Below are 27,988 nucleotides of genomic sequence, written 5' to 3'. Positions count from 1 at the left end.
TCTAAAATGGTGGTACCCTCTCCGGGACACATTGTTTTGGCAACCCAATGGGCAGAGGAGGGATTACCTATTGAAACCAACTCAACAACAAAAGGGCGATGATGCGTTGATTGGTGGTGGTTACATAAGAATGCATGTTTTATATAACGATCATTAGGTACTAATGTTAAAAATTGTACGCCTAAAATCTTACCTTACACAATATACAAGTAAAATGGAAAATATACTATTATAATTCAACTGCCACCGAAGCCAACCTTGAAAGCAACTTTAACTGGATGTTGAGGTACCTTCTGCAACAATTCTAGTGTGCCTAATGGCTTCTTATTATCCTGAACAGTCGCCCATGAATCAAATACACTAATTTGAGATATGTTAAGCATTCAATACAGATGAAACAATAAGAAAACTGCTTTATATATTACCTTCCCAATCGAGAAAGCTCAGGTTCTGCCAATAACATATCTTGCAGTGGTTTCACGTCAACTCTATTATCACCAGAGCTACAAGAAATGTGATCGCTGTTTTAGTTAAAGTATAGTATATATTAAAAGTGTTTGTCTTTCTTTGTGACAATTTACATAGGATACGTATCTTATGACAAAGCTAACTTCGAGAAAGACACGAGTTCATCATGGTCATTTGATCTTTTAAAAATAAACAGTAACATATAAATTATTTACATTTTCTAAATTAATGATCAAGTGACATGCATAATTTTCTATAGCGTTCATGAAAATTCCAATAGTGTGTAGCTAGCAATTCTCTAGTATTGATTAGATTTCTCACTAGATACATCCTGTGTGTACGTGAGCGTGTTCTAATTTTAATTAGCAACTGTTGGGCCAAGAAAAAAAATTGTATGATGAGATGTATTCCTATAAGATGTTCTCAATTGGACAAGCAGATGCTAAGCGATGGATTAAATTAGCAGATTCATCGCATGAGCAGTCATTTACAGATCAATTAATGTTGTAGGAGATATAAAACAATTAATCAGCCTTCACCTAATAGCTTAAACATTTGAGAGAATTTATACTTCACATGGTGTTACCAGGCGGTTAAAATTTTATCCTTGCCATCCCATTTTTTGTGATTAAGTTGAATGTCATCAAGTTATTTAATCATTTGATATGAAGTTGTAAATGGCCAAAAGGGTGACAAAGCATAATTTTTTAAGTTAAGGTCCATTTATATTTTCTCAGTCTATGACATATTAGAGACTTGTGAAAGATATATATAATTCTTAAGGTCAAATCTTCAACTCTCCCTCCTAAATGGCCTTCGTGATGACCTCAACTCTCCCTTGTCTTCCCTATTCAGTATTATCAATTTGATCAAGTCTTAGAAATGACCTACAAAGTACACATTATGCAATCGATTCTATGAAGAAGAAATAAAGCTTACCCATAAACATGATGCATAGAAAGTAGCCTGTGGTGAAGTTTGTAGTCATTGCCGACATAGGATACAACTAGATTACCAGCATCGGGGTGTGGCCAGCTTCTTGAGGTAGGAAATCGGAGTATAAAGGTACCAGGTTCTTGAAATCCTGTGGGACCTTGAAGTGAAGATTCTGCTTCCTCCTTAGTTATGAATCCTTCTATCCACTTAGGTGATGTGGAATTCCAGATAGGATTTATCCAGTCCCTTGATATTATAAATGCCACAGGGTACAACCAACACCACAACTTCTCAAAGTTCTCTTGTGTTAGGTACTCTTGACATCCAGCAATCCTTCTCAGGAGATTTAGGTCCTACAATAAATGCAAAAACTATGATATTCTACAAGCTATTTTTCTAGTCTTCTGATACTTTCAAAAACTCAAAGACCACTAATAATAGTATTCTTTGCTTTCTGTTTACTATAATTTGTTTAGATTTCTAATGATGGCAAGAATAGGCTTAAATACGTAAGACTTACAAAATATTGTATTGAAGGCATTTTATTGTATTAGTAACCAGAAACCAAATGTATTATTGCCTCTGTAATGTAATGGTATTACCCAACTCTCCCAGTTGTCCAAATGATTTACGAACAAAGTATCTTTCACGAAACAAATTAATAAATATTTAGAGATTTAGTAGCTTTTATAAAACACAACGGTAACTTTCATTTGAGAAATAAAAGATATAACCTGAGGTGAGAGAGATCTTGAACAACAAGAAGCAATCTTCATGAATTGCTCTTCAATCTCATACACTGCATTCTCCCAAGGAATGTGGTGATTGTTTGGAGACATCACCTTCCAAAGATTAGTTCCATCTTTTATCAATCTCTTGGCCAATAATATTTGGTTTCTGATATAGAAACAGAGATAGTAGTTAATAGGGAGGACACATGCTATGTAATTGCAGTAAACATAATTAATTATACTAAATAAATCTTTAAGAAAATAAACAAACATATTGTTTTGAGAATCAAATAATTAGGATAGAAGGGAGCAAAAAAAGAATGTATTTGTCAGGACATTCAACTTGCATTAGACTATTGCATTAAGCTTTTAATCAACTGAAACCAAGCAATAGGTCCAGGTGTGAAGTTGCTATAGATGTTATAACTATTGTTTGAGAATGTAACAAAGCCATTCATTAGTCTTCGCCTAATAGTTTAAGCTTTTAGGATAGTTAATCATTCACATGGTTATAACAAACTCTATAATTAAGGGATCCTTGTTGTCTCTCCCCCTCCCCAAGTTTTATAAATAGAAGTTGTATTTCAGCACATTGCAAAAGTGGGTCTTTGCATTGTCTACAGTTAAAGCCCAAAGGGCTCCTCTACCTAGGGTTTTTACGCCTGAAAATCTTATATTTTTTGTTTAAGTCTAACTAAACCCCAAAAGCTAACTCTTAGGATGAGAGTTGCCCCCATTTTTATATATATGGCTGTTAGTCGATGTGGTTAGTCAATTCCTAAATACCCCATGTGATAGTCATCAGGATACTGTGATATGTATCCTTCGATACCTCAAGAAGGCACCAGGTCGCGCATTAATATATGAAGGCAATGCCAAAATTGTCTGCTATTCTGATGCTGATTGGGAAGGATTACATCAGATAGGAGGTCCACTTTTGGATATTATGCTCTCATTGGAGGGAACTTGATCTCCTAGAGGAGCAAGAAGCAGAAAACAATTGCTAGATCCAGAGCAGCAGCTGAGTATCATGCTATGGCAGCAGCTGCGTGCGAGATTACATGACTTGGGCAACTTCTCCAACAGCTAAATTTTGGAGACACTTGGGATATCGTTTATTATTGCATCAAATCTGGTCTTTCATGAACGGACTAAACATGTAGAGATTGGCTGTCACTTTGTGAGAGAAAGTGCCCTCAAGAGAAATCATCACTGACTTTGTCAGTCTAGTGATCAACTTGCTGACATGCTCACTAGTCTAAATCCTGCAAGGGCTCTCATGTTGACAACATCCATAACAAGCTTGGCTCAAATGACATATATGCTCCAGCTTGAGGGGGGTGTTAAAGATATGATTTGATCGCAATAAATAGGGAAATATCTCAATTGATAATTAAGGATTATACTCATTATTAGTCATTAATATGTTTCCTAGTATTGTACTCTTGATTCATTATAAATCAGAATAACATGTGTGATACAACACACAACGTTATAGTAAAACACTGTTATATTAATGAACATCATTTTCCCTACCTTACATTTTTCCATCAAACTCCACCTCTCGCATGACAACAAATGCCTCTTTACCTCTTGTCTCAAGTCCCACAATCACTGTGCCTAGCTCTAGAATTCCTTGTGTCACCAAATCCTCCTTTTCAAACTGTTTCTAACTCATCTTCCTCCTCACCTTCTCAACATTCCACTCCCCCATCTACATCCTTTTATTCTCAAGCTAACCCACCTGTACCTACCCACACTCACCCTATGCAAACTCATTCTAAATAGGGTATCATTCCCTGTCGCATCTCTCCTTTATTCTTTATTCATGTCCCAAGAGTGCCAAACTTGCCTTGCGGGATCCTCAATGGCATGCTGCCATGTAACACATGAGTATAATTCTTTGCTGCACAAGAAAACTTGGGCGCCTGTACCATTTCCTCATATACAAGCTATAGGTTGCAAGTGGGTTTATTGAATAAAAGAAAATGCTAATGGTTTTGTTTATCACTGCAAGGCATGCCTCGAAGCCAAAGTTTTTCATCAAATTTTTGGACTTTGATTTTACTAAGATGTTTTCTACTGTGGTCAAACCAGAAACCATCCAGGTTATCCTCACCTTGGCTCCCACAAATAGGTGGCCTCTGTGCCATTTGGATATTAATAATGCCTTTTTAAATGGACTATAAACTGAGACAATGTCTATGCAACAACCTCTGGGCTTTGAATCCTCAGATCGCTCACTAGTTTGCAAGCTTAATAAAGCTTTGTATGACCTCAAGCAGGCCCCCCTAGACAATGGTTTGAAAGACTTCAAGACACTCTTGTTCAGTTTGGCTTTTTAGCCAACAAGTCTGACCCATCCCTCTTTGTTTATCGTCTTCATAATCTTGCTGTCTATATCCTAGTATATGTGAATGACATTATTGTCCCAAGCAACTCCTCTACATTGGTTCCCTCAAGCAACATGGTGATTTAGACTATTTTTTGGGTATTGAAGCTTGAACCTGTTGGAAAGTCACCTTGACTGTGGTCACCCCTAGGTACTTGTTGACAAAGAGGGTGATATGAACCTATCAAGTCCCAATTATCCTTTGCAATGGAAGGAAGACCCATTGACTAAAACAATGCATATGACATTCATTATTCTTGAAGATATTCAAGATATCATTAGATTTAGCATTTATTTTAGGATTTAGAGTTAATATGATTAGGATATGTTTTGTCTTATCTTTGGATTTATTTCCTTTATTAGGATGTGGATCATATCTTATTAAGCTTTGTTTCCTCTATTAGGATTTTATCTTATCTTTAGTCATATGAGATTAGGATTTGTTTTCTATTACTTGTTTTTTCTATTTTCCTATAATTAAGAAATCATCTAATGGAGAAGAAGTTGAAGTTGAATATTAATGAAATGAGTGTTTTCTCCATTGTGAGAGCTTCACTTTTGTTCTTGGGTTAAGAATTTTATAGTGTTGGTTTTACTGGTAGGTCACGATTAGGATCACGCTTCTTGATAACTTTGGTTCTACCTACAAGTCGCGATCAGGGTCAAGTTCCTCTTGATAACTTTGATTCAACCGGTAGGTCGCAGTTAGGGTCAAGTTCCTCCTAGTTCCTTTGCTTGATTTCAAGATGATCATATAAGTTGATTCGTATCAAGGGGTGTGTTGGCAAGTAGCCGTGGGCAAAAAGGGAGTGTTGAAGTCCCACATTGGTCAAAGATAGTATAGAGATAAAGTATATAAGCGAGGAGTGTCAGAATCCCATTGTATATTTTATTTCCTTTTATAGATAGGATTTAAATCCCATAACTAGGAGATTTGATTAGCTGCATATTTTGTATTTATGATCAAGAATCATTGACCCTTAATTGTAGGAATTGACTGTGGGTACAATGATGAGCATTAGTTTAGGAGTTTCCTTTTGTAGATTACCTTGTATTCTATTCAAGAGCACAAGCTCTTCCATCAATAAAATTAGAAAATTATCCTTTGACACGATATCAACACTCCAAAATCTGTGGGAGCCTGTGTAAACTCGTGCTCTGCATTGCCGCACGTTTTTTCTTTCGCTGTGTGGCCTACATTACTGTTTTCCCCCCTCCCTTTGACGACCTATATTGAGTTTTTTTTCTGCCCTAAAACACACTCCACGCCTATGAATCTCACCCAACAAAACCAAGAATGTCTGCAGCAGCCAATAACCACGCCCAAGCCGAAAATACCGACACAGTTAAGCTGCAAAATATTCAACCCAGCCTTTGTCTCAATGGCAAAAAACTACCTCAAATTGTCTCACTTTGTCCAAACCTTTCTAAAAGGGAAGGGCAAATTGAATCATCTTATTGGGAAAGATGCCCCAAAATCCACAGACAATACCTTGGTGCATGGGATGAAGCAGATGAAGTAGTGATGTCGTGGCTGTGGAATTCCATGGTGCCAAAGGTGAGTGATGCTTGCATGTTCATGAAGACCGCCAAGGATGTGTGGGAGAGCTGTAAAGAAAACTATTCCAAGGTTGGTGATGCTGCTCAAATTTATAAAATTAAGATGAAGATCGCGACTACCAAACAAGGAGACCGATCCGTTAGTGAGTAAGCCTAGATTTTGTAGAATCTTGGGTTGGAGTTATACCATTATGAACAATTAGAAGCAAAATGCATAGAAGATGTTGATTTACTCAAACGTTACAAGGAAAGGGACAAAATCTATAAGTTCTTGATAGGGCTAAATAGTGAGTTTGATCCTGTAAGAATTCAAGTGCTAGGAAAGGAGTTATCCTCACTCAATGAAACCATGGCTTCCTTCTGGGCAAAAGAAACATGTAGGGGGGTGATGATGGAGCCTCAATCCACTGAAAGTTCTACCTTAATTGCAAAAAAGGGAAAGAAGATTGATCAATGGCAAACCAGTCAACCTGAAGGTGTAGCCCCCAAGATTGATCTATGGTGTACCTTTTGTAAGAAGCCAAGACACACCCAAGACAGATGCTGGAAACTTCATGGTAAGCCTCCAAATCAGAACCGAAATTGGACCACCAAAGGTACTCAACGAGGAGAACCAGCACAAGTCCACCTGGCTCAGTTAGGTGTTGCAGTGGGCAATCCTTCTAGACCCCTTACAGATTACAATACATAAGAAATTAAAAATTTGAGGGAATTCCTAGAGACTTTAGTCAAACCCACAAACACAAGTAGTTCTTCCTTGGCATTCTTAGGTACTTCCCAAGCCTATGCTCTTAGCGTTCTACAATCTACTACACAAGGGACGGGTTGTTGATTCTGGAGCTATAGATCACATGACCCATTCCTCTACTGAATTTATCTCATATAAACCTTGTCCCAACAATAAAAAACTTGCAAATGCAGATGACACATTTATTACAATTGCTGGAAAGGGAGACATTCTCCTAAGTTAGGATTTAATTTTGAGAGGTGTTTTACATGTGCCCAAATTATCTGCCAAACTAGTTTCTATTCATAAACTTAAAATGGATTTACAATGTTTAGTGACATTCTCTCGCACACTTTGCAAATTTCAGGATTAGGGAATGGGGAAGATGATTGGACTTGCTATGGAGGAAAATGGGCTCTACCTTCTTGAGGAAGCTCATGGGACATGTAGTACTAAGGGTCAACTTCCATTGTCTTTGCTGTCAAAGTCACTTCCTTCCCACAATAAAGACATCTGGTTGTCACTATCATTTAGGCCACCCTTCATTTAGTACTCTAAAAAGTATGTTTCCTAGCTTGTTTCAAGGACTAGACATAGGAGTGTTTCATTGTGATGATTGTGAATTTGCAAAACAAAAACATGTTAGCTTTCCTTGGTACATAGTAATGTTTGGAGTCCATCCAACATTCCAAATATATCCAAGGCTCGCTGGTTTGTCATTTTTATTGATGATTTTACTTGGATATCTTGGGTGTATCTCTTGAAACAGAAAAGCGAAGTCAATCAGATATTCCAATTTTTTTTTAGATAATAAGAAATCAGTTTGGGACAGTCATCAAACGATTCCGTTCTGATAATGCCAAAGATTATTTTAACCAAACATTGTCTTCCTTCTTCAATGAACATTGAATTATTCATGAATCATCATGTGTCCACACCCTACAACAAAATGGGGTGGTTGAATGGAAAATTGGGCATCTTTTAGCTGTTACCTGAGTATCTTTATTCCACACAAATGTTCCAAAACAGTATTGGGGGGAGGCTGTCCTTACTGTTGCCTACTTGGTTAATCATTTACCCTCTCAGCCTCTTCAAAACAGCAGCCCCATTCAACTGTTCTCCAAGTTTTATCCACACTTTAAAACTTCAAATAACCTTGTTCCTATAATCTTTGGGTGTGTCCTTTGTCCACGTTCATTCTCCTCATCAAGGAAAACTTGATCCCCGAGCTATCAAATGCATATTTGTTGGTTACTCCCCTACCCAAAAGGGATACAAGTGTTATCATCCTGCCACAATTTTGGTCTTTGTGTCTATTGATGACACTTTTGCTGAAATTGAAGGTTTTTTTCCCAACCTTATCTTTGGGGGGAGAACTCATGCATGGAAGATAAGGATGATTTGTTCAACAATCTTTCATTCATCTCCCTAAGCGAATCCAATATACTTGAGTCAAGTCTTATTCACATTTCTTCCAGTTCTATACACACACCCCTGCTGTGAGTCCAAAGACAATCGGAACACAGACTCCAAGAGCTGCCTGTCCACTACAAGTTTACACACAAAGGGCAAAACCTATTATCCAACCTGAACAAGTTCCAAATTTAGAACTAATACCTGAAACTAAAACTAATAAGACTGTCTTGAAAGAGCAGAATATACTCCCCCTGAAACTGAAACTGATGGGATTGTTTTGGAGGAGCAGAATATGCCACTAATGCTGAGGATTTTCCGATTGCAATAAGGAAGGGAGTTTGAACATGTACACAGTGGCCAAGGTATCCATTGTCTCACTTCATGTCCTATGATAAACTGTCTAGCAATCATAGAAGTTTTCTTACTCATTTAAACACTATCACTACCCCAAAAACTGTTAATGAAACACTAGATAGCAAAGAGTGGGGAGAAGCTATGAAAGTTGAAATGGATGCACTAGAGAAAAATGAAACTTGGGAGTTGGTAGAACTTCCTAAAGAAAAGAAACTTGTTGGCTGTAACTGGGTATTCACTGTTAAATATAAGGCAAATGGGACACTAGAAAGGTATAAGGGGTATACTCAAACATATGGGATTGACTACCTTGAGACTTTTTATCCTATTGCAAAAATGAATACTATTAGAATATTGTTATCCTTAGCATCTAACTATGGATGGAGTTTGCAGCAATTTGATGTCAAGAATGCTTTCCTACATGGCAAACATGAAGAAGAAACTTACATGGAGGTCCCACCTGGGTTTAGCTTTGAGAAAGGAAAGGTTTGTAAGCTAAGGAATGCTCTCTATGGATTGAAACAGTCCCCTAGGGCTGGTTTGGCAGGTTTGCTACAGTGACGAAGGCAATGAGGTATAAACAAAGTTAAGGAGATCACACTTTGTTCATTAAGCATTCAGCTTCAAGGGGAGTTACTGCAATAATTGTCTGCGTGGATGATATGTTGAAACAGGGAATGACCAAGCAGGAACAGACGTCCTAAAAGGGTGTTTGATAAGAGAGTTTGAGATTAAAGAGCTAGGCAGATTAAAATGCTTTCTTGACTTTGAAGTGGCACATTCTCGTCATGGTATTTTCATCTCCCAACAGAAATATGTGCTGGATTTATTATCTGAAACTGGTAAATTGGGATGCAAACCAGTAGAAACTCCTATTGAGCAGAATCACAGACTGAGTGAATATGTTGAAGATGCAACCGTGGACAGAGAATCCTACCAAAAACTGGTTGGAAAGCTAATCTATTTGTCTCATACCAAGCCAGACACAGCTCATGCAGTAGGAGTGATAAGTCAGTTCATGTATAATCCCAAAGAAAATCATCTTAGAGCTGTTTACGCTATTATCAAAACAGAGAGACATGAGAGGAGAGAGAAACAATAGAGAGAGAGACTGTGGGTGGGTGAGAGTTAGGAGTAGGAGAGAAAGGAGAGAGAGAGGCAAAGAGAGAACGACAGAGGGTCCTCGTCTGAACATCGATCGGAAAAGGAATGGTTATCATCACAGCTACCTATGAGCTAATTGGAGAGAACACAAGGATGTAACTTCGTTCTACTTCACTAGGTTCCCTGAAGACACAATGGAAAAAGATCAGTGGAGCCACTTCAAGCAGGTGGGAGATGTGAGGGAGATTTTCATATCACCGAAAAGAAACAGATATGAAAAAAGATATGGGGTTGTAAGATTCAAAGGGGTGCAAGATGCTCACCATGTTGAAAAGAAGCTAGACAGTATGGTATTTGGAGGGCTAAAGATGTATGTCAACACTCCTAAATTTGGGAGACCAAATAGAGGAAGTTCAGATATAGCTGCCAGGGGAAGAGCTGAAGGAAAACAATATCTAGAGGGGAGCAGAAATGTGAACCTGAGCACAAAACCAGGAACAAAGGCGAGCATTTATCAAGGGTCGTACGCGGAGGTAGTGAGGAGGCAGATGCAGAAAACAGAATAGAGAAGAATACCACATAAGGAGGAACTCATTTGTCATAGCTCAAGGTCATCACTGATCCTTGACATATCGGTGGCAGGACAACAATGGCTCAAAGGGGCTTGGGTGGGGAGATTAAAAAACTTGGCCCTCTTCGATAGGCTAGAGGATGAAATGTCATGGGATATCGGAGAAAACATATGTCCGAAGTATATCGGGGACGATATGGTGTTGCTCCCTGGTCTCACAGAAGAATTGGCTAAGCGAGTGATGGAGGACGAAGATGGAGGATGGGGAGAAATGTTTTATTCATTACAGAAATGGGATCCACAGCTAAGGCCTGCTTATAGATTGACATGGATGCATTGTTGGGGAATACCGCTGATAGCATGGGACATACATCACATCAAGCAGATAGTGTCTTCTATCGGCGATATGATGGACGCTGATGATGATGTAGAGGAACTAAGGAAGCTGGATATGGCGAGGGTCTTAATCAAAACACCATGGAAGCCGCTCATACAACACACTGTGAATGTACAGATTCAAGGAGAAGTATATGCGGTACACATAGTGGAGGATAGCGAGAAATCATGTGTCAATTGCCGACGCCAGCGATGGAACGATTATAGCTCTTTGGAGGATATTTGCTCAGAGGAAAGCGAAGCTGAAATTTCACGGGGAGACAGCTTGCCGACATGGTGGAACTGCATGCGCCCGCAAAATAGAATGGTGGCCTCAGGGGAACCGAGCGGAGGTGTCACTGTGTCGGGGGAAGAGAACGATGGAGAACACCCGGCCGTAGCGAGGGAAGCACGGACGACGGAGGTAAAAAACAAGCTAGCTTGCGGCGAGGGAATGGAGGCACAAACCAGCCTGCACGACGCAGAGCAACCACTGTCAGAGAGACCTTCAGAGGACGGCGTGACAGTGAATATTGGTGCCCATCAGCAGCAACAGGAGACCACTCCGGCACAACGATCACCGGAAAAGCTTGCTGACAGCTTAAACCTGGCCTCGGAGGAAGCGGTTTCAGGGAAGAGGACCATTGGGTCGGGTGACGGACCGGAACTGGAGGACATGGCTATTACCCGTTGGGCACGCACACAAACTGATAGTGACCAGTCCGCTGAGGATGTTGCACAGTTGTACCGTAGGGATGAGGTAGTGCTAGTACAAACAGACTTGCACAAAAAGGGGGAGAAAGAGCACAACGGGAAGGGTGCCAATGAGGACAGCAGAGAGAAATTTCATGGAAATGGAAAGATGGGGGCAGATGTGAACGTTGAAGACATAGGCAGATTTAAACCTGTTAGGGAGGAGCCACGTGATGGACAGGTGGAGAGAGGAGTGGAAAAGGGTAATGCTAACCACACCCCCACTAAAATAGCTTACCCCTACAAGGCAAGCCCAAACAGCCTTATATCAGCCCAATTTAGCCCCTGCCTAGTGTATTATCGAAAAGGGGTAGGCAAAAAGAAATTAGGCCATGGGTGTGATGCATATGGGCCGCGGTCTGCCACACAAAAAGCAGAAAATCGTAAAGAAACTCAAGCAAAGGACCACTTAAATAAAAATCAATCAGAGAGCCAATTAAATAACATATTGCAGCATCAACAAGTCCCCCCCAAATCAAGTCCCGACAGAGAAACTCAAGCAGAAATTATCAGTCAAGAAGCATAAAACATCTGGAACATGGTTACAGATTTGGGGGTCACTATGGAATTTCACAAAAGAATTATGTGCAGCAGATTGTGGAAATGGAAAAAAGAGATGTCAGTGAGGCAGCTAGAGTGGGGATCAAGAGGCTGACCCAATGAACATTATATCATATAATGTAAGAGGGTTAGGGAGGGGGGTTATATGGCCAGCAATTCGAAGGATGGTCATTGAACAACATATAGACATGTTGTGTCTTCAAGAAACAAAAAAGGAGATGGTGGAGAAGTCCATGTGTGCAGCATTATGGGGGGGATCTGAGATTGGGTGGGAATCATACCCCTCATCTAATTCAGCTGGTGGTATTCTCTGCATATGGAATGTGAATTCGTTCAGAGTAGAAAACAAAATCTCAGGAACAGGTTGAGGCTGGTGATATTCTCTACATACGGTGGGAATCCATGTCTTGGGTGAATAGCGTGGGTCCTCTCCCGCAAAGCCCAAAACATCATTTCCTGCAACACATATTCGGAGTGGTTGAGGTTGTCAAGGTCAGCAGGTGGAAGTGTTGGTGGATAGCTCTAACATGGTCTATATGGCAGCATCGGAATAAGATTTTCTTTTCCAACGTCACATTAAATGTTAACAAGATCATGGATGATGCAGTCTTTCTACTTTGGACTTGGCTTCGTAACTTTGAGAAGGACTTTGGGACAAGCTATAACCACTGGTCAAGCAATCTTCGATTAGGTTTTATGTGCTAGTGGAGGATTTCACGTTACAATATTGTGTATTCCTTATGTAATTCTGATTTCAGGCTTCGATTCCTATCTAGACTACATCAAGTCTGATTTGGAACCTAATGCTTGTCATCATTTATTGTAATGCTTAGTACCACTGGTACTCATTTAATACAAATATTACTTTTGCTGAGCAAAAAATAAAATAAAAATGTGAGTCTCTTTATTTTTTCTTTGAGAACGTAGCCCCCCCAACCAGGTTGCTAACTAGATGACCAGTAGTTGTGAACTGTTTCCTTGAAAGAAGTGTCTGACAACCAGCGGTCTAAAATCCTAAATGGTTTAGGACCACAGTCAACAGTTGTTGACCTAAGCATGATTGGGCAATGGTCTGAGAAAGTCCTAGGTAAAGTAATCTGAGTGCTTGTAGGCCATCTATCAAGCCATTCCGGAGACATAAAAAATATATCAAGCTTACTCCTAGATGTCCCATTTGGTCTGAACCAGGTGAATTTTCTTCCCATCCATGGTGGCTCAACAACATCTAAATCATCTATCCATTCATTGAATTCTTTGATGCTGTTGGTCCCTGGGTCCCTTTGACAGGTGCCAAATCTTTCTGCTGGATCCCTTATGCTGTTGAAATTGCCTAGGATGCACTACAATTCCCCAGATATTGTGTTTTTCAGTTGCTTGACTTGCTCCCACAGTGACCTTTTATTTTGAAGATCACAAGGGGAATATATTGTAACTATATTGATTGGCTGTGCTTCCTTGATCCACTCCCCTACCAGAAGAATAAAACCATTGCCGATGACTCTCCTATGTAACTTAAATGAATTTTCACTCCATAAGCATAGGATGCCTCCTACTATGTTAATAGCTGGTTGCATTTCCCAATAAACCTCATCATCTCCCCACAATGATTGGCACATGGCTTTGTCAATCACCTCCTTCTTTGACTCCTGTAAACATATCATGTCAACATTCTCCATCTTGATCAATCTTCGAATGGCTGCCCACTTTACCCCCCTCCCTAATCCCGTGACATTGTATGATATGATATTCATGGGCAACTGCTACTGACTCCCAACCTCTCTGCTTCCGTCTTATCTCTTTTCTCCATTTCTTTTATTTTCTGAATGATTAAGTGTTGATCATCTCCTCATGTAGCCCCAAGGTGCTTAGCCATACTCCAAATGTTAGTTGCCTGTTGAATGCATTGTGTTTCCATAATTTCTTCTGGGTCTTCAACTTGTATTGCTGACCTTGTCGTAGAGTCACAGTTAATATTGGAAGCATTCCCCTGCTGTATTTCATCCTGAAGGTGCTGGCCTTGCAAACTACTCGTTCCTGTTTCTGTCATTGTTTTAGGAGAATTCTGGCCCATGTATTTTTTCTTTTTGAACCACCTCTGTCTGGAAAAGACCTTGCATGCGCTTTCCAATCCACCTTTGCTGTTTTTCGAGGATAGGCCCAAAGGTTGTATGTCCTGTGTGGGGGTGTAATTAGAAGGCCCCATTCTTTTATTGGGCCCTGTCCTGCCCGCAAGGCTACTTTCTCCCTTCTCCCACGTTGTTGTTTCAGATGATGACACATGTGTATTTCGATATTTTAAAAAATCATCCCCAGTTTGGTCACGTGCATCATTTGTGGTGTGGGTTTCTGCCACGTCACCCATTGCTGCCATATCACGTGTCTCCCTTCCTGGTGTCCCTCGAGCCTTTTTCTCCTCACAGCTTTCTCCCAAAACACTTTTTTCCTTTTTCATGATTCGGCTCCAGCATTTCTTCAAGGGTGGCGCTTCCAATACCCTGCTGTTTTCCGCATTTGGTTAGCATATCACGGTGGCAGGTGACCATTGGTTGTGGCACTGCAGGCATCGTTTGTTTGCATGATGTGACCTGGCATCTGCTACCTTGCACTCGCGGGATGCTTGCTTTACCCGGTGTGGAATGGTGGTCACGAATACTGCTGGGTAATAGTTTTGTTCCTCGGTCCTCAGCACCGTCGTTGGGTGAGTCTGCCAACGAGCAGGGTTGTGCGGTCACCAGCACCACTGCGACGTGCCCTTCGTCCTCCATCCCAAGAGTGTTTATCGACCTCGGGGTAATGCTCCCATTGTAGCTTTCATCGGAGTCAATCTCCTCCGACGATTCACAAAAGCTACATCGACTTCTCCGGCAGTCATGACTGTCGCCGCCGCATTCCTCCACGATAAACACATTAAAGCGTTCGTCTCCGATGTAAACCTCAACGGTGTGCTTGATCGTCGAATCCCGAGAGTGTTTATCGACCTCGGGGAAATGCTCCCATTGTAGCTTTCATTGGAGTCAATCTCCTCCGACGATTCACAAAAGCTACATCGACTTCTCCGGCAGTCATGACTGTCGCTGCCGCATTCCTCCACGATAAACACATTAAAGCGTTCGTCTCCGATGTAAACCTCAACGGTGTGCTTGATCGTTGGAGTCCACGGGGTCTTTACAAGCACCCTAACCCTGTCTAACCTCCTTTTATCTTCCGCGTCATCGTCCATATCCACCATTTCCCCCATAGCTGCTACGATCTACTAGATATATTTCATTGCCCAAGCCTAAAGCGGAATACCCCAAACCTAGACCCATGTTAACCTGGATCCAGTGCGTAAGGTTGGGCTCCATTTCTCCATTGAGTAAAACAGGGATGCACCTCCTTGTTGATTGCCATTGATGAGTTGCTCTGCTCCCGCGTCATTGAGTCCAAGTAGTAGGACTAGGTCATCCCCAATGTACTTGGGTGATATATCCATTCATGTCTCCCATAGTATTTCGTCCTCCAATCTGCCGAACATGGCTGGGTTTTTCAACCTCCCTACCCACGCATCCTTCACCCAGTTGTGGTCTTCGGGGCCTATGTCAAGAATAACTAAGGATTTGGAGGTTTCATATCTTTGGATATTTTGATGCATGCTTTGTCCCAAAGGTCTGATATTTCTTTTCAATGCCGCAACATATGATCCCGGGTTAGTGTGGTATTGTTTTGGAGCTCTATCCACAATGTTTTGGTTCTTGTCTGCCTAATTTTGTGCTTTCTTTTCTACAACCCCTTTTCTTGTCTTCTCTCGACCATACCTTGGTATGTTAACGTAGAGCTTCATCCCTCTGATGATGATCCTATCCAACTGTTTTGCCAAAAGGTGAGTATCATCTACCCATTTGAATCTGACGAATCCATACCTCCTTCCATTGGAATTTCTTCGAGTGGGTATGAAAATTTCCTTCACATCACCCCACTTCTTGAAATGGTACCACAGCTCCTTCTCTGTAATTTCATCTGAAAATCGGGTGAAGTAAAAGGATGATATATCCTTATGGTCCCTCCAGTTTGAAATGGCGGATTGTTGGTTTCTGTCTCTGTTCCTTGGGTGTACCCGTCGGAGATTCTCCCTGAGGCTCACTCTCTGTCTCTCTGTTATTGGATAGCTAATCCTATGCCTATCTCTCTCCCCCCCAGTGTTTCTCTCTCTCTCTCTCTACCATCCATCATAAACCTAGATAACTTGTATCATCACTGCATTACAAAATGTCTATGTGAGATATTATCTAAAAAAGAGTCTCATATTCTTAAAGAGTTCTGACTTGAGAAACTAACCACAACTAACTCTAACTAACTTTTAACAGAATGTAAACTAACTCTAACTACCTCTAATAAAATGTAACTACTTGGGAGCAGTTTAGTGAAAACTCAGCTCTTACAACATATACACTACTGTCTAATACTAGATGGGTGCAGTTAGCAAGAGCTAACTGCCCTTACAATTATGAAACAAAACTGTTTACACAGTTATGTATTTACATACTCCGATAGCTGCATATTTTGTATTTATGACCATGAATCATTGACCCTTAATTATTGGAAATGACAGTGGGTACAATGATGACCATTAGTTTAGGAGTTTCCTTTTTTAGATTACCTTGTATTCTATTTAAGAGCACATACTCTTCTATCAATAAAATTAGAAAATTATCTTCTGACAAGGAGTAAACCTCACCTTACAGGCTAGTGTTGTAGGGTTGAGTTAGGCTCATAATCCATGTTGTAATTATCAGAGCCTATCCTAGATCCATTTGGTGAACCCCTGTCTTTACCACGCTGTAGGCTAAACACACTCTAGGCGGATAGTCTTGGGTGTGAGGAGGAGGGGGAGTGTTAGAAAGCTACCTTGATTGTGGTCACCCCTAGGTAGCTATGGACAAAAAGGGGTGTGTTGAAGTCCCACATTGGCTAGAGATGGTGTTTGGATAAAGTATATCAGTGGGGACCAATCCTTACCTTACAAGGCAGTTTTGTAGGAATGAGTTAGGCTCAAACATGCATCCAATAGACCCCCCAACCTAAGGGTTTGGTTTTCACCCAAAAAAAAAAAAGTTGGGATTTTTTAGACAAGACTAATATGCATGAAGCCAAGTCTATCTCCTCTCCTATGGTGTCTGGTTGCAAATTAACCAAGGAAGGGTCTGACCTTTTACCTGTTCCCACCTTTTATACATCTGTGGTGGGTGCATTGCAGTATGAAACCATTACACATACAGGGAGGTTCCTGATGACAGTGCAGCAAAGATAGTTTGGTCTTTACATATCCCTCCTCGAGCAAAGGCATTCTCATGGAGACTTTTTAAAAATAGGATACCTACCAGGGCTAATTTGAGAAGAAGACAGGTGGATCTGCCATCATATACCTGCCCTTTATGTGATTCTGAAGAGGAAACTACCAGTCATGTTATGTTCAACTGTTCAAAAACTAGGATCCTTTGGTGGGAGGCCATGAGTTGGGTCAATAGGGTGGGTCCTTTCCATATAGATCCAAAGAATCATTTCTTGCAGTTCTCACATTGGAATTTGCAAAGAGGCACAGATAAAAGATGGGAAGTTCTTTGGATAGCTCTGTCTATGACCATTTGGCAGCATAGAAACAGTATGGTCTTCAACAACCAGCTCTTTTCTCCTGAAAATGTTATGGACGAGGCTCTATTCCATACCTGGTCGTGGTTAAGGTGTTTGGAGAAGGACTTTAATGTCCACTTCAACCACTGGTCATCTAATTTGAGGGAGGGATTTTCTAGGGGGGGCTGACATACTCTGTCATTGTATTATCCTTTTTTGGGCAGTGTCTCCCTATGCCTATGATTTTTGTTGTACTTTTCAGTACATCTAGTACTGAACCATATTTATAATATTAAGTATTTTTGCTGTGCAAAAAAAAAAATGAAACCATTACACAACCTGAGATCAGCTATGTAGTAAATAAATTTTCCCAGTTAATGGCAAAACCAGTTGAATTCTTTGCTATCTCAAAGGACTATTCACTTTGGTCTTCAGTTATTTCTAGTGGTGCCCTCTACTTCTCTCTTCATGCTTACTATGAAGCTAATTGGGCCACTAATCCAGATGATTGCAGGTCCACTTTAGGTGATGCCATTTACTTGGGTCCTAATCTAGTCTCGTTGTGGTCCTGTAAAGAACAAGTGAAATTCTTAGGACTTTGACACTTCTCACTAAGCTTGGCATTTGTTTTTTGACTCCACGCATAAGGAAACTGACCTATTTGTTCGCATAAATGTTGTTCAAAAGCAAACTCAAGTTGTGCATGTTCCAACTTAGGATCTATTAGGATATAAGGAGAAGGGAAAGTTAGTTAAGATAGTTAGACTATTAATGAGATAATTAGTTAGTTAGAGGGGTTTATTAGATATAAATAGGGGAAGAAGGATAGGAGAGGAGGAGAATTGTTGTCATTGTAAATTAAGCATTAGCTCTTTGTGAAAGGAGAAATCCTTTGTGAAGGGAAAATCCTTGGAGGAGTTTTCGCTCCTATTTTTTGTTCCTCTCTTGCTATTCAGTAAAATTCATTCTTTTCTTCATCATTTTAATTCTTAGTTTCCAACAATTGGTCCGACCTGCCAGATATTTGAGGGAGAGCCAGGGTTGGAGATTCGAAAGCACAAATTTGGGCCAAGGGGGAGCTGCCAGCATTCGTGGGGGAAGACCCAATTGGTTGGATTGCTAGGGCTGAAAATTCAGAGGTACAAGAAATCCGTTCATTCCATAAGCTACAATATGCATTCATGAGCATGGAAGGTGTTGCAATGCATTGGTTCTACATTTGGAGCCAAAAGAACCCAGATTTAGATTAGGAGTCATTTTCCACAGGTTTAATCAAAAGAATTGAAAATCACTATGGTAACCATGTCTTTTAAAGATTGAGTATCTTGAAGAAAGAGGAGCAAATTGAGATGGAAACCCACATTGAAAAAAAGGACATTTCCCCAGAGTTCTTGAAAGAAAGGACCAACATTTCAAATCTGAAACACATGTCATGCCAAGATATTGAATGAAGAAGTTGATTCCCATGCCACTCAGCAAAACAAAAATAGCATGGTGGGAAGTGGGTCAGATGCAATGAAGCAGAGGCTAGTTCTTGGACAAGAAAGGTGGAACTACCCACCTTTGATAGAAGCATAGAAGGGGGAACTAATTTAAAGGGTAGCAGTTTTGAATGTGGCATTGACACATTGAAATTCTTGAAATTAGAAAACAAAAGTAAAGAAGGTTCAGTAATAAAGAACCACACATTTTGTGGTGGAGAAGAAACCAATAATGATGAAGCAAAATTAGCAAGAGAAACAAAAATTGAAAATCATTCGTGAGCATGGAGGGTGCTACAATGCATTGGTTCAACATTTGGAGCCAAAAGAACCCAGATTTAGATTGGGAGTCGTTTTCCATGATTTTGATCGAAAGATTCGAAGATCATAGGTGACCCTTTTTGCTTTGTGGCGACCTGTCAGTGAGCCTTTTTGCTCATTGATGACCTTTTCTCCTTTTCAGCAATCCTTTTCATCTGTTTTGCAGTTCGGCAACGTTTTTGACCTTTTCCAGTGACCACCACGACGACTATCGTCCATTGTCGGACCTTCACCGAACTTTCTAGCCAGAGTCCCCATCGTTCAACTCGTAAGAGGACAATCTGTTCGTTTCTAGCCATCGCCTTCTTAACTGGTGTTTGACATGCACCCATGTTCATGATTTTTGTTACACCAAACACCACCAGTCCATGCCTCAAATCGGCGCGTCCAACCACATTTTCAGCCTCTGATTCCGATGACAAGCTCCCAGCACCGAGGTGCACAAAGGCCAATTCCTTCAAGTTGTATCGAGACAATTTCATTTGTCGAGCCTTATTTTTTGCATTTTATTGGTTTTTCCTTTGTTTTATTTTTTCATGCAGCCCCTCTTCACGGTAAACAGCACTGTGTGGTTTCTTTGCCCTTGTTTGGCAGACTTACCAACGCCTTTTCATCAGTGCTTACCTTCGACCACTATCGCCGAAGCTCCAGCCACCGCCGACGTTTGACCACCATTCCAACAGGTGAACCCACGGTTTGGATCGCCCGTCGCGATCTATACAATGTCACCTACCGCACCTCCATCAGAGTTGACACATGCCCTTGCACACCTCTTTTCCAGCCAGCCAGACAACGCCCTGTAAATTGTTAGGAACCAATCTTTTCTTACTATCTAGTAGGTCGGACTAATGGTTAGGAACTATGAAATATATGTTTTGACATTATTCTTGATATTGTATTTATTATTAGAATATTCTATTTCCTATTAATCAGTATTGATTAATCTTGTAATCTATACTGATTCTTTTTTCCATATTATAAATTTCATGAGGTGTGATCTACTTGATACACAAGATTATAGTAAAATATTGTTATATGGTATCAGAGCTTAGGTTATCCTTGACTTAGGAATAACGAATATTGTGCTCCACATTGAACCTACTATCCCTAGCGAATAGCACTGTGACCGCTGCGAGCACTATTACACCACCACCGCGCTGCCTTTTCGTCGATGTGCCTAGATGACCAGAAGTGTCTCCCTCTGGCAAACCCAACACCAGCAACCTCACCGCCGTGTGCCTTTACACCCGCCGCCACACTCAGGCACATGTCACTTGCGTGCCGACGCCAGATCAGTGCATGACACTGTTTTCCACGCGACTCATCCTCCGACAACCTCCCTGTCAAGCTGCTTCTTCACCGGCAAACCTGTTTTGGCTTCGTTTTGCACTATTTGGTTGTTTTGGCTATTGTATCTACACACCAATTAACCAAATACCATTTTCGGTGTGAAACACCATCTAGAGACCATGCCCATCATCCTCCTTTCTCTAACAACCCCTATTTCGTTGTTGTTTGGCTCCGTCTTGCCTCTGTTTGGCTGACACACAATCCAACAACTGCACCATTGTGCTTTATCTCTTTATCCTAGCAGGATTAGTGGGCTGATGTCCTCACTAAACCTCTTTCTCCCACACCTTTTCTGTTTCTTAGCCTGTCTCTTCTCACCCACCTTGAGTTTGTGGGGAGGAGTTTGAATATTGTATTGAGATCAGTCTATTACTACATCTCTTGGGCTTTAGCTAGTCTAAGTGAGCCAGTTTGACAACTGTCATCTGACAGCTTTCATGAGCCTTGAGTTAGTTAGGGCAGTTTTAACTAACCTACCTGTATAAATGCCAAAACTGTTGTACTGATTCAGTGGGAATGAAATAATTTTTCTGCTTTCACAATCATTCTCTAAATCTTCGCTAAACCAGTAACAGTCGTTGACTGTTATCATATACAGTACCAGTAAGGACAACACAGTTTAAGCTTGGAATTTATAATTATATCTAATTTGAAAAATAATTATCCATAAATATCTTTGATTCTTGTTACAATCTTTCTAGTTACAAACAACTATATCCAGCTACCATCCCTTAAAAGAGAACTAACGCAATTATATAATCGCTGCAAGAAAAATCACTCACCCATGGTGTGAACATCCTGAATAGAGTGACACGTGATTAGCCAACTCGGAAATTTCTTTGCCAGAAGCAAAGGTAGCAATTTCCTTAAGCATGAGAGATCTCTCAGCCAAGCTTGCAAGGCAGTATTTGAAAATGGTCATATCAGATATTGGATTTCTTCTACTTGCCATACTATTTAGAGGTGACTTCCCCTCCCCTATACTCTCTGAATCAGATGGAGAATCTTCTGCTTCAATAAAGTTTGCTGACCTTCCATCCAAGCTTGTTGGAAACCCATTCTCAACCTAATGACAATTAAGTTTGCAGTGCCAGTTAAAAGAGAACGACAGCAAAGAGGGCCTACTTAAGACAAATCTTAAAAAAATAATTTGAGGAAAAATTAACAAAGGCTCACATAGATGAACCACACATAGACAAAAGAATAAGTCCAGGTTACACCAGTATCATTAAAATCTTAAGAAATAGGTTAGAACATCATCCACCTGACAATACCAAATTGGCCTTCGAGAGAACATATTCAGTGTTGGATATAAATCAAAACCATTTCAAGGCATTTTCCTTAATGTTTAAGATTTAAACATCAAAGATAGTCAGCTACTTGATACAATATCAAAGAATGCTTGAGCAAGTGCACAGGGCTTTGATCTTTACTGCCTCTTACTTACGTTAATTAAATCTTAGCAGGTTTAAATTGGTCTGTGCTTTGTCAATACTTTGGTATTCACATGAGGTGGGGTATTAGAGAGAAAAAAAATCATCTAAAAACTCTAGACATGTACACTAAAACTATAAAATAATATATGAACCCAATGTCTTAAAAAGCTTCTGGAAAAATTGATATTTAAATTTTATCAATGGTGATTGCATCAACCTGTGGCGTCTGTGGTATCATGTTTTGTATAATAGCCATAAAAGCTATAACCTACTAGGTAGGCCATCCATGTACATAGCAAGTATCATTTTCTGTTTTCTCTTTTACTTACATATACATAATAAAATAAGATTGAAAAATAAAACAGGTAGTCACCTGGTTAGCAGTCCGAACATGAGAATTACATTCTTCATCAGGTTGCTCTATGGTGGGGTCAGCCTTCACTGATACAGATGTCTTATCTTGACCAAGTCTAAACCGCTTCATCAGTGGATTGGCTTGTGCTTCATGACTGGAATGCTGAAGGTCCAAGGATCTATCGTCCATAGCTGAAGATTGAGATAAACTATGGCAATGAAGAGCAGTTGACCTTTTCCACACCAGAGTGGACACTCTTGTGTTACGGCTTCTGGAGATGCATCGAATTGGACGGGAATATGCCTCAAGAAAAGGATAATTTCCTAGTTTTGGAACACAAAAGCTGATGAGGAACAACCTGTTGTCACACTTGGATGAAAGCTGGCAACGGAAAAATAGTTACACAGAGCCAATGAATATTGGATTGTAATTATAAGTACAAAAATATCAGACAGAGAGCAGAGTAATTCGAGCATACTACTCCAACATGAATTTGAGAACATGCTTAAATGTTATTATGACACCGAAATTGGCATTAAATGACAAGTACTACCATGTCAATCAAGGTGAGACAGAGTGATATGAATAATTATAATATTTTACTATATCATATTATAATCACCTCAAGATCTCTACTGTTTTTCTAAATTTCCAATGAAAACTTATTCATTATAGAGAAAACCATAAAGGCTAAAATATGTTTTAGGTCCCTGACAAATTAACAAATTTTGTTTTGGGTCCCTAATAAAACAAAAATTTTGATGTTGGTCCTTATTATTTTGTTTTAGTCCTTCAAATATATCTATTTTTTTTGTTTTTGCCCATATAGTATGTAGATCATTTGTTATTAGTCCCTACAAAAAAAAATGTCACCTCAAGACTCAACAAAATTTGCTAATACTAAAACAAAATATCAAGGACCAAAAATAAAATTCAACACAAAAATTTGAGGAACCTAAAACAAAATTTGCTAATTTATCAGGGACCCAAAAAATATTCAAGCCAACCATAAATTATTGACAGAAAGGACCTTGGCAAAGCACATATATGAGATCATAGTTGCACTGATTCACCTTGAGAACCGTGCCTCATTGTGTTGCACCAAACATCGAAACAAAAAAATTGACTCACACATTAGACATCTCAAAAACAAATAACAACTCTCTATAGTAGAAATTTTACAATTGTTAATATCAGAGAATGGGGTTTTTGTTGTAACCTTATTTCTGTGAATAGTTGTATCTCTATATAATAGTTTAAATATGATGGAGATAAAAATCATTACGTAACACACACACATAAAGTATACTAAAAAACTGCGAATAAAAAACAGTATGAAGAACAGGAAACATATAATTCACCAATTTTTGAGAAAAAAACAGTATGATTAGAAAGAAAAAAAATTGTTTGTAAATAAAACAAAGAATAATGAAAATAAAAAAGGAGACAGTAGGATTTGTATAAAACATAGAAGAAGACACTAGACTCTACAGTCCATAGAGTATGTCTAGAAATCTTTTTGTTAAGAGAATAGTACCAGTAGAAATTAATAGGAAAACTTTTGTATTTATTCAGCAGTAAAGTACTGCTTAAATTGAAAGATTACATTAAAGTCTACTCCTTGAATCAAAGAATGATAGCATAATTAAACAAAACAAATAAAAACAGATAATAATGGATATCTTATTTTTAAAACAAAATAAATCAAATGGCTGATTCCTCAAATATGGAAATCTGTGATATCACTTAATTCTTGCAATATCTAATCACCTTTTTGTTGTTAAAAGAAACAGTGTATGATTAGTAAAAACAAAAAATGGATAGGGAGAGGAAGAGAAAGAATAGACAGGGAAATGGGAGAAAAAATGTAAAAAAACAAGGAGAGGGAAAAAAAACACAGGAAGACTGCCATCACTTGAGACATGCTGGAGACTCACCGGAGATGTCTGGAAGAGGGCATGAGAGTGTGAAGATTGAAGAGTGTAGAGTTTCATGACTGAGAATGAACATGAGAATGAAAAAGTGTAATCAGTGTATTACACTTAAAAAATAAGACACAGCAGGCTTCAGGCAAAAAGCCAACTGAGGGGCTTGGCTGTGACATTTTAAGTCTTTATTTAACCTAAATTCTGATGGTCTCAAGCTGCCCAAGAGGTTTATGAAACCTAGAGAGCAGCTGACAGCTTTGCAATATTGGGTGTCCCCGATTTTTCTGAACAGTTTGCGGTAGAGACTAATGCATCAAACAAAGGTTGTGATGAGAGGGAGCTGTTCTGCTCAAATGAAGGGAAGCCACTAACCTATCTTAGCCAATCTTTGAATTGTATTACTAAGAATGAACAGGAACAAAGTCCGGTACCCAAGATGCAGACTGCTATCATACAACGCTGCCAGATGTGTTTTGGAGATCCTGACTTTCTGTCCTACACAAGTCTCTAACTGACCAAGAACCCCAATTCTCTTAACTATGACCCTTCTAAGTTCTAATAAGCATGCCTATTTATGAACTAATAGACTGTCTAATGTCTACTAGCTTGGCTGTCACATTGTCTGGCCAACTAATCCTTTTCCCAGCACACTCTTTCTATTATAGGCTTATTCCTTTTCCACACACATTGCAGCTGCCATATGCCACCATGCCATGCTCCTCTAACGGCTTTGTGTTCAAAATCCGCCACACCATTCTGCAATGTCCACCATTTGATAAAACTTTCAAATATGTTATTGCTTCCTTATTACATTCTTCAGGATTTTTTTTTTTATTTTCTGCATGAATCTGCTGCCTATGTCTGTTATACATACACAAGGAAAAATAAAGGCAATTTTAAAATTATGGTAATGGTATAGAAGTATGAATGGTTTGTCCATTGCCCATAACATAGGCAATCATGTCTTCCAACTAAAATTTAACGAGAGTTATCAAGTACAGCTGGGCAAGCAGCTGGAAAACATTAAATTCGAGGAGATAGCATAAGCTAATATTCATATTTGGTATCATTACCTGAGATATTTTGAGCTTAAATGAAGCACGTCCCAGCAAAAGCTTACTTGGTCTTTCACAAGAGGAAAATTCTATTCCATCATAACTAGCTAAAAGGGGTGCTTCATCATCGGCTGTATTCTCCACTGGTGCCCCCGTGTCGGCATACAAAAGTGAAGCAAAAACCTGCAACAGCCAACAATGATAATGTGAATATTACAAATCCTAACTCCTGTCCGAGAGAGCATTAACTTGCCCAGAATAAAAGCCAGGATTATAAACCTCATTCTCCTTATCTACAGGCTGTCCAAAAGCATCGGATAGAACAACATCCAAAGAGAAGTTCCTACGACAAGATGCCTGGGCCAAATTATGCAAAGGCAAAGTTGACATTAAAGTTTTAACCAAAAGGAAAAGTTAACACTGGAATTAATTTGTGCATTCTCAAAAGGATCACCATAGGAAAGAAAAGAGTAAACATCAATAATCGCATTTTCAGAAGTGGAAATAATATGTCTGCAAATACTAAAACTGCAGTAGTTAGCTTCCCCCTCTACTTCATCTATTTTGTTTGTTCACATTTGATTTCATGGTAACTAAAAAGTTTGGCTTAACTCTTAACACCGCAGACTGGCACATATATGGTTGGTTTAAATGCACCTTTAAAATGTCAACCATAACCTGCATCATATATATATCTATATCCAAAATTAAACTCCAACAGAAAACGCATTGCTTAATCAGGAACTTTCTCTTTATGATTTATGACAACAACAAAAAAGAATGCATAAAATAAGATTAAAAACATATTTCTTACCTTGCCTCCAACAATGCCCCAAACACCATCACTTTCTTCTTCAATCTCAGAGACAGACGATTCATCAATTGATAACTTCAGAGGAGGGCACTGGCACCAAGTAATATAGAGTTGTCAACAAAGGAACTAATGAAGTCTTTTATGATTCTTATAAACAAAGAAGATGTACAAAGAAATGAGAAGCTACTGTGGACTTTAAAGAACAAAAAATACAATCACAGAATCACCTTTAAATGACAATCTTTAATAGAAGTAATAATAGGAAATATTTCAAAATTGTGCACATAACCCTGCACACTTTTTCCATCTCCACCAACATTTGCCAAAGTTAATTTCTTCAAATGACTTGAACCCGATTCCTTATTTAATAAGGAACACAAAGACTTTTCTCCTACAATCTCTCCATTAATCTGAAGCTGGATATGATCTGGACAAACCTGCACAAGAAGATAGTCATCTCATACTCCAATTAATAAAGTTAAAAAGTATAAAGGAAAGGACAGAAGTAGACTCTACTAGTAGCAGCAAGTGAAGTGCTTCATTGTTTGCTACCAAGTTCTTTCCGGGAAGGTAAAATCATACTAGAAGGAATTTGTTTTTCTGTTTCACCTCTATTATTTACCCTAATTCATACATTCCAGCAAGCAAATAAGAAATATCAATGCCATACAAAGAATACACACTTTTGGTGCCTTATTGTAAAATAAGTTGTTTGTAGGAGCATAGTACATATGACATCTCAGTTAAGTGAAAGTCATAAGCAAAGAAACATTAATAGAATTGACAAAAGATAATCCTCAAGCAATTATATAAGATACCTCACATCCAACATGAACCCATTTTTCCAAAAGAAACTCAAAATCAACAGTTGCATGTGGAACTTCTGTCCAGGAATTTATATTGCCAGTTTCAGGAGCTTCTTCATGTAAGAGAAGAACTGGTAACATATGGATTCTCTTATTATCATCAATAACAAGAAAAGGAGCACTTTCGGAGATATCAGAGAAAACCTGCAAGGCCAATTAATTTATTTATCAGTCTATTCAATGATTAAATAAAACCAACTTGAGCCATAACAACCACGCGAATTCCTGTAGCCCAATAATTACCAAAAACCATACAAATTAATGTACGGTGGCAGTGAAAACAGAGAGCCAACTTCAGAATTTACAAGTTTCTCACGCCAAATTCGCACATAGGATAGCATAGGAAATTCTACGAGACTATACAAGAGTATCCCAATTGCAGAACAAAGAAAAATAAACTAAGTGTCCAAGATTGATCAAGAAGGTTCAAGAAAACCTTAATCCCCCACTAGCACAAAAACCCACAATGAAGGGAAGCCACTATTCATTTTACCTGTTGGATAATGGTAACAGGGAATGTAGTGGAACTCGTCAAATAAAGCCAAAAGCAGAGAGAGAAAGTTCCCTCCTTTACTTCAATTTCCAGTCTTAATTCCTTCAGCGGAGAGTACCCTTCGCTTCCCACTGCATCAGTATCCATTTCTCTCTCTCTCTCGGGGGTTAGGACTTAGGAGAAGTGTGGGGTTTGTGCTTTGGCCTGTGGGTGGTTGGTTCCTTTTGTTTCGTGTGTTGCCGGCTGTGAAACTAACGGTTTGCTGGGGCGTTTCGGTCTGTGCTCTCTGCTTGGAGGTACAGGTGAAGCCTCTACGCTGACCAATCATCATCAT

The 27,988-nt window shown here is 39.4% G+C and overlaps 1 protein-coding gene across 2 annotated transcripts; it reads right to left on the bottom strand.

Annotated features, from left to right (window-relative positions):
* Positions 1 to 34: 34 nt before the first annotated feature.
* On the bottom strand, positions 35 to 27,963 carry LOC114388013 (SH2 domain-containing protein A-like). 2 transcript variants are annotated; one of them, XM_028348346.1, is made up of 12 exons: positions 27,655 to 27,962; positions 27,114 to 27,305; positions 26,523 to 26,732; positions 26,296 to 26,385; positions 25,761 to 25,838; positions 25,500 to 25,664; positions 22,517 to 22,879; positions 21,490 to 21,773; positions 2,139 to 2,301; positions 1,408 to 1,757; positions 426 to 503; positions 35 to 332 (listed from the first exon to the last, which is right to left on the bottom strand). In XM_028348346.1, exons 1-12 carry the CDS (start codon positions 27,799 to 27,801, stop codon positions 314 to 316), a joined length of 2,139 nt encoding a protein of 712 aa, XP_028204147.1. In that variant the 5' UTR covers positions 27,802 to 27,962; the 3' UTR covers positions 35 to 313. The 2 variants fall into 2 exon arrangements, with proteins under 2 accessions (XP_028204147.1, XP_028204149.1); XM_028348348.1 differs by lacking the exons at positions 35 to 332; positions 426 to 503 and adding an exon at positions 1,174 to 1,315 and having other exon boundaries at positions 27,655 to 27,963.
* Positions 27,964 to 27,988: the final 25 nt, after the last annotated feature.

The sequence above is a fragment of the Glycine soja genome, chromosome 15 (genome assembly GCF_004193775.1).
Source record: "Glycine soja cultivar W05 chromosome 15, ASM419377v2, whole genome shotgun sequence".
In the NCBI taxonomy this organism is placed as follows: Eukaryota; Viridiplantae; Streptophyta; class Magnoliopsida; order Fabales; family Fabaceae; genus Glycine; species Glycine soja.
This window is presented reverse-complemented; position numbering and strand designations above follow the sequence as displayed.

What these genes read in the sequence shown, in the direction of transcription:
- LOC114388013 (XM_028348346.1), bottom strand. Translation starts at nt 27,801, where the DNA reads ATGGATACTGATGCAGTGGGAAGCGAAGGGTACTCTCCGCTGAAGGAA. An exon ending in CTGTAGATAAGGAGAATGAG is followed by an intron (nt 25,665 to 25,760) that starts GTTTATAATCCT and finishes TGGCTGTTGCAG; the next exon opens with GTTTTTGCTTCACTTTTGTA. An exon ending in ATGTTCGGACTGCTAACCAG is followed by an intron (nt 21,774 to 22,516) that starts GTGACTACCTGT and finishes AATTGTCATTAG; the next exon opens with GTTGAGAATGGGTTTCCAAC.